Source organism: Entelurus aequoreus, linkage group LG08 (assembly GCF_033978785.1).
Source record: "Entelurus aequoreus isolate RoL-2023_Sb linkage group LG08, RoL_Eaeq_v1.1, whole genome shotgun sequence".
In the NCBI taxonomy this organism is placed as follows: Eukaryota; Metazoa; Chordata; class Actinopteri; order Syngnathiformes; family Syngnathidae; genus Entelurus; species Entelurus aequoreus.
Genome location: NC_084738.1, coordinates 65,212,444 through 65,222,759, shown reverse-complemented (window position 1 = coordinate 65,222,759; position 10,316 = coordinate 65,212,444). Strand labels below are relative to the sequence as shown.

Below are 10,316 nucleotides of genomic sequence, written 5' to 3'. Positions count from 1 at the left end.
CACCTGCTCCCGGTGCCACCCACACTGGTTTAAAAATGTAACTTAAATATTGGGTTTCACAATGTAAAGCGCTTTGAGTCACTAGAGAAAAGCGCTATATAAATATACTTCACTTCACTTAATGGCCAACTGTAGCTTTTTCTGATCTATTACATTATTGTGTGTATGGTTTTTGGAAATGATTATGAATGTCTGCTACATAAAACAATACCTATGAAAACATTGATTTGTATGTATTTTCCCACATAGTAAAACGGCAGGTTGTGTGACATTTTTGACACTTTAGAACAACTTCATGGGTTTAAGCAAGAATAGGGCACTGAATATGCGAGTGCAACTTGACACTGATGATGTACACACCAGGATATTTTTTTAACATTTTTATTTCATTTATTTCAATAGTTTTTGGTTGTAAGCCAATCCTTTTTGACACTGATCAGAAGACTCCTTATTGTCATTGACCAGCAAATGAAAAAAATTCACTACTCCCATCCCCAGGGCAGTCATGAAAACATTAGATGATATGTAATGGTTTTTGAACATTGTTCATTTATTGAAAAGTTCACATATTGAAGCAATGATAAGACTATAATAAACAATATACAATTAAATAATGGGTTCAGCCTCAACACAAGTCCATACTTTAGTGAAGGTTTGTCCACTTTTAATACAACATACATCTGTACAGTAATCTATTTATATATATTTATTTATTTTATATATATATATTTATATATTATTTATTTATATATGCACCTTATTGATTTTTTTTTTTTTATCCTACACTACTATGAGCTTATGTAATTAAATTTTGTTCTTATCTGTGCTGTAAAGTTCAAATTTGAATGACAATAAAAAGGAAGTCCAAGTCTAATGCTTTGCAGGACTGTATATCAAAACAGGGGGTGATATAAATATTGTTAGTTTACATAACACAGAGAGTCAACATTCGTATAGTCATGTACAGTGACTAGAAATAAACATAACAGTTGTATTATGTTCTCACGACATATTTTGTTCAAAGTTAGACTGGCTGAAGGCCAAAAAGAGAGATAAACGGGCGACAATCTAACAAAACAGTTTAAAAGTAGAGTGTACTTGAATGTATATTTGCTACACACATTGGTAACATATATATGTGTTCTGTGAGACACCTTCAAAATCATTCAACATTTTTTGACTTAATCCTTAAAATCCCGAAAGATCGATTTACCTTTGTGACAAACCGGAACAATGATTTCTGCAAATTTTAGGATGGATTATCTTCAAAATGAGATGACCTTCAATATGAACATTCTGAGTATTGTCCTGACAACAATTACCATTGTTGTAGGATTGAACAACACAAATGACGTATTTGACATTTTTTAAATACTGTATTTCTGAATTTGACCCAATGTCATAATGTACATTGTTACATTAAAGGCCTACTGAAAGCCACTACTACCGACCACGCAGTCTGATAGTTTATATATCAATGATGAAATCTTAACATTGCAACACATGCCAATACGGCCGGGTTAACTTATAAAGTGACATTTAAAATTTCCCGGGAAATATCCGGCTGAAACGTTGCGGTATGATGACGTATGCGCGTGACGTAGTCAGTTTAACGGAAGTTATGGTACCCCGTAGAATCCTATACAAAAAGCTCTGTTTTCATTTCATAATTCCACAGTATTCTGGACATCTTTTGCAATTTGTTTAATGAACAATGAAGGCTGCAAAGAAGACAGTTGTAGGTGGGATCGGTGTATTAGCAGTGGACTACAGCAACACAACCAGGAGGACTTTGTTGGAGAGCAGACGCGCTAGCCGGCGACCTCACCCTGACTTCCTACGTCTCCGGGCCGCCAAACGCATCGGGTGAAGTCTTTCGTCCTTCCGCCGATCGCTGGAACTCAGGTGAGCACGGGTGTTGATGAGCAGATGAGGGCTGGCTGGCGTAGGTGGAGAGCTAATGTTTTTAGCATAGCTCTGCGCAGTCCGGTTGCTAAGTTGCTAAGTTAGCTTCAATGGCGTCGTTAGCACAGCATTGTTAACCTTCGCCAGCCTGGAAAGCATTTACCGTGTATTTACATGTCCACGGTTTAATAGTATTGTTCATTTTCTATCTATCCTTCCAGTCAGGGGTTTATTTTTTTTGTTTCTATATGCAGTTAAAGCACGATGCTATCACGTTAGCTCGTAGCTAAAGCGTTTCGCCGATGTATTGTCGTGGAGATAAAAGGCACTGAATGTCCATTTCGCGTTCTCGACTCTCATTTTCAAGAGGATATAGTATCCGAGGTGGTTTGAAATACAAATCCGTGATCCACAATAGAAAAAGGAGAGAGTGTGGAATCCAATGAGCCAGCTTGTACCTAAGTTACGGTCAGAGCGAACAAAAATATGTATTTCACTGCATTCTAGTCCGTCACTCTAACGTTCCTCGTCCACAAATCTTTCATCCTCGCTCAAATTAATGGGGTCGCTCTATCTGCGTTGAAAACAATAGGAAAATATGAGGGAGTGAACAACTGACAACGTCACGCTACTGCCGGTAGGGGCAAGTTTTTTTAAAAATCTGAGACCAAAAGTTGCGAACTTTATCGACGTTGTTCTATACTAAATCCTTTCAGCAAAAATATGGCAATATCGCAAAATGATCAAGCATGACACATAGAATGGATCTGCTATTCCCGTTTAAATAAAACAATTTCATTTCAGTAGGCCTTTAAGAGAGGCAGTGAGGTTTTAAAATGGTGGTTGTATTTGTAACTGCTATTTCTATATTGTGGCAGCAAAAACAGTGGCTTTATGTTTGATAAAGTTATGTCCAAAGACAATTTATTTCTGTAATCCACATTAATAAAGTGTGAAATGAATGACATTTGAAACAGAACATAGGGAGCATTGTGGGCATATGAGAAAAGGGGAGGTGCTTCTAAGTAACGCCCCTCCTAGCCAAGATTGCATCAGCTGTCTTCTTTCAGGTCCGCATTTCTGTCATAATAACGGCCTTCTTACAAGTGAGCGTCAGTTTCTTACTTTAACTACAACGAGGAAACATGTCTGGACGTGGCAAGGGAGGCAAAGGACTGGGGAAAGGAGGCGCCAAGCGTCACCGCAAAGTTCTCCGTGATAACATCCAGGGAATCACCAAACCCGCCATCCGTCGTCTGGCTCGCCGCGGCGGAGTGAAGCGTATCTCCGGCTTGATCTACGAGGAGACCCGCGGCGTCCTGAAGGTGTTCCTGGAGAATGTCATCCGTGATGCCGTCACTTACACCGAGCACGCCAAGAGGAAGACTGTGACCGCCATGGATGTTGTCTACGCCCTGAAGAGGCAGGGACGCACTCTGTACGGTTTCGGAGGCTAAATAACTGATCATTCTCCAATCGGAAAAAAACGGTCCTTTTAAGGACCACACACTTCTCTCAAAAAAGCTGTTGTTCCTCAAATTTAAAATCTTGATGGTCACTGATAAAAAGACTACCATAACCAAATTTATACTTCTTGAAATGTAGCGATTTACAATTAGTTACTCTCACATATCAATCGACCGATATCTCAATGAAATCCAGACTTAAATTAAGTACAAGTTGTAACTCAAAAATAAATTCTTGAAATCCAAGAATACTTGTATTTCAACTGAGTATATGATAATAGTTTGAACTCCCTGCTAAATTGCACCATTGACCACCAATTGCACTTGGAAAAACATGAAATAATGCTGGAAATAACCTTCACCTCTAGAAATGGCTCCTTTGATATTTAGGATTTAGGACAGGGGTGGGCAATTAATTTTTACCGGGGGCCGCATGAGCAACCCGAGCACTGCTGGAGGGCCACATCGACAATATTTCAATTAAATTTTGCTCAATATTTTTGATATATACCGTAAGATAAATAATAATAATAATAGTAATACTTCAACATAGTGTGTGTAACAGCATTCCATGACTAATATATATAAATTAACATTAATAATAAATGACAGTAAAATAAGCACACGTATGACTGAGGAGTCATAGTGTAACTTTGTGTGGTGTTTGAGTTGTCCGACTTTTTGTGTGGCCTTAAACGCACCAGTGGTTTAGTGCTATGCGTGTTGGTGACAGATGACAAGTTGGTTTTGGCCTGGTTTGTACGGCAGAAAATGACTAGTTTTTCGAGATACAATTGTTTTACTCATGTTTTTGGTGTGGTTGTGTCCGAATATAAACAGTTTTGTTCAATAAAGTGATCGATATAATTCCTGTCCTCGAAGCATCTCGATAGACGTTACAATAATTGAACGGTGTTCAATTGAACGGTGTTGACGAACACCATTAGGGCCGCTTGTTGTCACTGTCACTCAAAGTTGCATTGCAAAATTCCATAGAATAAATATGTTTATTTTGTTTAGAATTCAGATGGGATTTGATTTGGTGCGCGGCATATACTTGCTGCGCGCAGCGGACGCTTGAACAGTGCGCAATTGCGCAGGCACGCACCTTAGGTGAGGGGACGTTGCTTTGCAGTTCATGTGTTGTTGAAAACACGCCATTCCTCATCAACTTTTCTCTTTTTGGCGTCTCGGGTGTAAACCGTGCATCACTTGTCGCTGCATGTGCACCTTCACTCGCAGGTTACACACGGACACACGCCCATAAATAATACTTTTCAAAATAAAAGCAGCACAGTTGTATTGCGCGCAGGACATAGATGTTTTTTCAACTTTATTTTGTAATTGCAGTTCACATTCACTCACAATCACGCATACGTCCACACGGAAGTAATACAAATAACGATTTTCAAAACAAAAGCAGCACCGTTGTATTGCACACTCGACATAGATACTTTTTTAAATTTATTTTGTAATTTACAATTGGCCTCACGCGGGCCGGACAGGGACGCACAAAGGGCCGAATGCGGGTCGCAGAATGCCCAGGTCTGACTTAGGAAGTAGGGATGGGCGATACCACACTTTTAGGAGTCGATACGATACTTTTTCTTGCATTTTCATCGATACCAGTACCGATACTATTCATTTCTTATTGGCAATTTTTGTCAGTCAAAAATATTTAACACAAATCACAAGACAAATACAGACCATTTATACCACATTCATTATGGTCAATATATAATAAAAGTAAAATTAAAATGAATAACTTAAATATGAAAAATAAATTAAATATAAACAAATATACACATTTTCACTTTTCTTATTCCTCAAAAAAAAAAGTCTTGGTAGAAAAAGCTTAAAAAAAACAATTATTCATAACAATGTCATGTTTCAAACCTCTTTGTGGAAGTAAACTTATAACACTTCTCTGAAGCAAAGTCAATCATTTCCCTATCACAATAAACTAGGATTTCCTTGTCCTATAAACCTGCATACGAAAGACAGTTCCCTGAGAAAATGAACTTGGAAAAATGATCTACAAAAATGTCTGACACCATCACACCTTTAGTGTGCTCGAGATATGTCGTCACACTTTACTGAAGTCTCAGATTGCTTTTCAGGAAAAGTAACAACGCTGTCGGCTGGCTGTGTGTGTGTTGCACGTTGACGCTCATTCGCTGTCTCCTGTCACGTGACTGGGCCAGCTCTATACTCTGCCAGGTACAGGGGTGTCCCAGCACATAGTAAGTTAAGTAAGTCATCAAAAACATCAAAGTGATGCTTGCACCCCCACACGCCGTTTTTTGGTTTATATCGATACTTTTTTCAGAAAAGTGCTGCCAAATGAGTAGCGTGTGAGTACCGATATATCGATACCACAGGATCGATACGCACATCCCTATTAGGAAGGCCTGTCAGTGCAGTCTCTGTGCCAGGGCTCTGGTTTGGTTTTGGGGAGCTCCTTTGCTTTGCAGCTCAGCATTTATGTTTGGGTGTACATCTTTAAAGTGCTTATAGTTTTTTCTTGCCCTGATGTGGGATCTGAGCCGAGGACGTCGTTGTGGCTTGTGCAGCCCTTTGAGACACTCGTGATTTAGGGCTATAAAAGTAAACATTGATTGATTGATAGAGCTTGGTAGTAATATTAGTGTTACCTCAGGAACATATAGTTTTACTGCATATGTCACAGCTAGCAGTTTCTCTGTCTGACATTGTAAAATAGCTCCACACAACATTCCTCTTCCTCTCCACCATCTCACCAAAAGGAGAGAGGAGGGAATGGGCCTAGTGGACCTGAGCAAAAGGATTAACTGGAGAGGAGCTGCCCTCACACGAACCTTGTAAAGAAATCTAAGTGTGTGCTGTATTTATAGAAGAGAAACTACGACAAAATGATCAATCTCATCACTCTAGTACAGTGGTTGTTAACCTTGTTGGAGGTACCGAACCCACCAGTTTCATATGAGCATTCACCGAACCCTTCTTTAGTTAAAAATAAATACACAATGTTCTCAAATTCAAGACAAAGTTATATGTTTTTTTTACTGGTGCACAAAATGAACCGTCCATGAACATCATCTTGTTCAAAGAACAAAACCATCCCATTGCATGAACTCACAACAAATTACACACCTGCAAATCAGATGTAAAATTAGAGGGAACATTGTTTGGGGGTATGCATAATAAGTTTTTATTTACACGATGTATCGGGTGTGTCTGAGGCCGACTCACAGAACCCTTAGGGTTCGATCAAACCCAGGTTAAGAACCACTGCTCTAGTATCATACCCACCTTGGGGACGGCGTGGCGAAGTTGGTAGAGTGGCCGTGCCAGCAATCGGAGGGTTGCTGGTTACTGGGGTTCAATCCCCACCTTCTACCATCCTAGTCACGTCCGTTGTGTCCTTGGGCAAGACACTTCACCCTTGCTCCTGATGGGTGCTGGTAGCGCCTTGCATGGCAGCTCCCTCCATCAGTGTGTGAATGGGTGAATGTGGAAATACTGTCAAAGCGCTTTGAGTACCTTGAAGGTAGAAAAGCGCTATACAAGTATAACCCATTTATCATTATCATTTACATTATTGAGGCTATTCACATTTGGATCTATCCATCCCTAATAATTATGACTCCTTCAAAGAATATGGATATTAAAGAACTGAATGATGAATGATAAATAATGTGTTAAAAGGTCTGGGTCATTGGTTTGGTTTCTGTGCATATCTACAATACGTTATTTTACTCTGTTTTACTAAGAAAACAGCCTCTGGCAGCAGTTATAAACACACACACACACACACACACACACACACACACATATATATATATATATATATATATTAGTTTATTTCGAGCATGAACACACTTACAGTACAATACATCACACAATTTCATATCATTTCGTATCATTTTCATCATATCAGTAGGAAGAAGCGAAGCTTATTTAATTCTACCCCTTTCCCACTTCAGAGCGTTTACAAAACATACTGTACGTTCATTTACTGTCTTCTGTTTGTAACACAACGACATCAGTGAATGAGTAATACATCAGTTCTTGTAATATATAATTAAGTCAGTCATGATGAACACATACTGAGATGAAGAATATCCCATTTGGTGTTTCTCATAATTCTTCTTTTTTGTACTTTTTAAGCACTTTTAATTTGAACTACCTCTTAAACTGGATCATATCAGTGCATTGTTTAAGTTATTTACTTAATCCATTCCATATTTTAATTCCACATACTGATATGCTAATGGTTTTTAGTGTTGTATGTACATACAAATGTTTTAAATTAGATTTTCCTCTAAGATTATATTTCTCCTCTTTAGTTGAGAAGAAATGTAGTACATTCTTGGCTAGCAGGTTATAGTTTGCTTTGTACATCATTTTAGCTGTTTGCAATTTTACCAAATCATTGAACTTCAATATTTTTGACTCAATAAATAAAGTGTTTTTATGTTCTCTATATCCAACATTATGTATCAGTCTAATTAATTTTTTTAGTGAATGAAGTGTACTTTTGTAGTTGTTTCCCCATATTTCTACACAAACACTCAGATGTGTAACACTAGCGAGCAGAAGAGAACATGAAGGGATTTTTGGTCCAGGACATATTTTGATTTGTTCATTATTGAAATGTTTCTTACCACATTATGTTGTATATTTTTTATATGAGATTTCCAGTTCATCTTGTCATCTATTATTATTACCCTTACAGTGTCTACTCTGTCTATTTATATTTGTGTACGATGGTCTTTTCTACTGTTACCAAATAGCATTATTTTAGTTTTACTGAGGTTTAAAGATAATCTGTTGACTTATTACTTCAATTATTCTGAAACAGTTTAATGTAGCTAAAGTTTCAATGGTAAACATTCTATAAAAAATATATCAGTGATGCAATGTGTGGTTCTTTGAAGGGAGCCATTCCTTTCAAAGAGGCATTCAGAAGACTTGCTCATTATGGTTCTTTAAAAACATTTTTTTTTACAGTTTAAAAAAAAATAGATAAGTGAACCAGAGCGATTTTACAAACATACCAATGTTACTCTTGTTTATTGGAATAATTTTTGTCACATTGATACATTTTATTTTAGTTTTTTTGCACATTGTAAACGTTCCTTAAGGTGGTTTCATATTGCTTTGACAGTGACGTCACTATATTTCAAGCGGTTTGCTAATACAGACAACAATACAGAAATACGTAAGAATAAAATGTATTAAAAATAAAAACCAAACAAAAACAAACTATAATATATATCTGCTATTCTGAATAAAAAGGTACTGCTGAATCTTCCAGTGTATACTTATTTGTCTTAAAGACTAAATATGGTTTTCAGACAAAGTTGTTCCATCACACAGAGCGAAAAACTGTAGTACAAAATATGTTATGCTGCTTTTTCATGAAACACTGTTATAAAAAACATTGCAGCGTAATTATTTTATAAATGTGTCAAAAATACTGTGTCAAAAGTGTCGATAGTATTTTCTGAAATCCCTCCAAAACCAAACAAATAATTTTAAGGAAAGAGATGAACGTCTGTCAGAAAACGTTTATTTATACTTCGTTATCTTCTTCCAGTAGCCAAAAGGAGGTATGACGTCATCATTACCACTGTCAGCCAATCAAGAGAAAGCGTTGGCGCATTCAAATTTACATAGAAGTGGTTATCTATAGTCCTGCCTCGCCGTTGGACCACAGGATTCACTTCCAGACAAGGTCCATTCGAAAGCACGATGCCTGACCCAGCAAAGTCCGCGCCCAAGAAGGGCTCCAAGAAAGCCGTCACCAAGGCCGCCGGGAAAGGCAAAGGGAAGCGCAGGAAGACAAGGAAGGAGAGCTACGCCATCTACGTGTACAAGGTACTGAAGCAGGTCCACCCCGACACCGGCATCTCGTCCAAGGCCATGAGCATCATGAACTCCTTCGTCAACGACATCTTCGAGCGCATCGCCTCCGAGGCGTCTCGTCTGGCTCTCTACAACAAGAGACGCACCATCTCTTCCAGGGAGATCCAGACCGCCGTCCGCCTCCTGCTGCCGGGTGAGCTGGCCAAGCACGCCGTGTCTGAGGGCACCAAGGCCGTCACCAAGTACACCAGCTCCAAGTAAAATGCTCCAGTAGAAACTTACTGGCGCCACCAAAACGGCTCTTTTAAGAGCCACCCACTCCTTCTCAAGAGCAAACCACTTTGCAATTGCAATGTAGTTTATCAAATCACAGCTCGCTGATAGCTCACATTGGAATTAGTTATCGGGGAATTGACAATTCTTTGATGTGAACTGAATCTGAAGCATCCGTAAAAAAAACTCAAGTATAATTTGAACCTAACAATTAGTGGTGTGGGAAATAATCCGAATTCAAATCGTGATGCTCACGTCGTACGATTCAGTATAGTTTCTCATTTTACAAAAATGGATTTTTATTTGTATTTTTAATTTGTATTTTTATTTTTAAATTGTATTAATCAATCCCAACAAAACAATACACAGCAATACCATAACAATGCAATCCAATTCCAAAAGCAAGCCCGAGCCAGCAACACTCAGAACTGCAATAAACAGCAATTGAGAGGAGACACAAACACCACACAGAACAAACCAAAAGTAATGAAACAAAAAGGAATATTAACAACAGTGTCAATATTAGTTACAATTTCAACGTAGCAGTGATTAAAAATCCCTCATTGACATTATCATTAGACATTTATAAAAAATAAAAAAACAATAGTTTCACAGTGGCTTACACTTGCATCGCATCTCATAAGCTTGACAACACACTGTGTCCAATATTTTCACAAAGATAAAATAAGTCATATTGTTGCTTCATTTAATAGTTACAACAAATTTACATTATTGCAATCAGTTGATAAAACATTTTCCTTTACAATTCTATAAGCTTTTTACAAAAATCTACTACTCTGCTTGCATGTCAGCAGACTGGGG

At 38.0% G+C, this 10,316-nt stretch overlaps 2 protein-coding genes across 2 annotated transcripts in view; one reads left to right on the top strand and one right to left on the bottom strand.

Moving 5' to 3' along the window:
- The window catches only part of LOC133656159 (breakpoint cluster region protein-like), a 590,239-nt gene that overhangs the window by 297,086 nt on the left and 282,837 nt on the right, over positions 1-10,316 (bottom strand). The gene's annotated exons all lie outside the window — the stretch shown is intronic.
- Positions 9,108-9,482, top strand: LOC133656192 (histone H2B 1/2-like). The gene has a single exon (XM_062057101.1). The coding sequence runs from the start codon at positions 9,108-9,110 to the stop codon at positions 9,480-9,482; it is 375 nt and encodes a 124-aa protein (XP_061913085.1).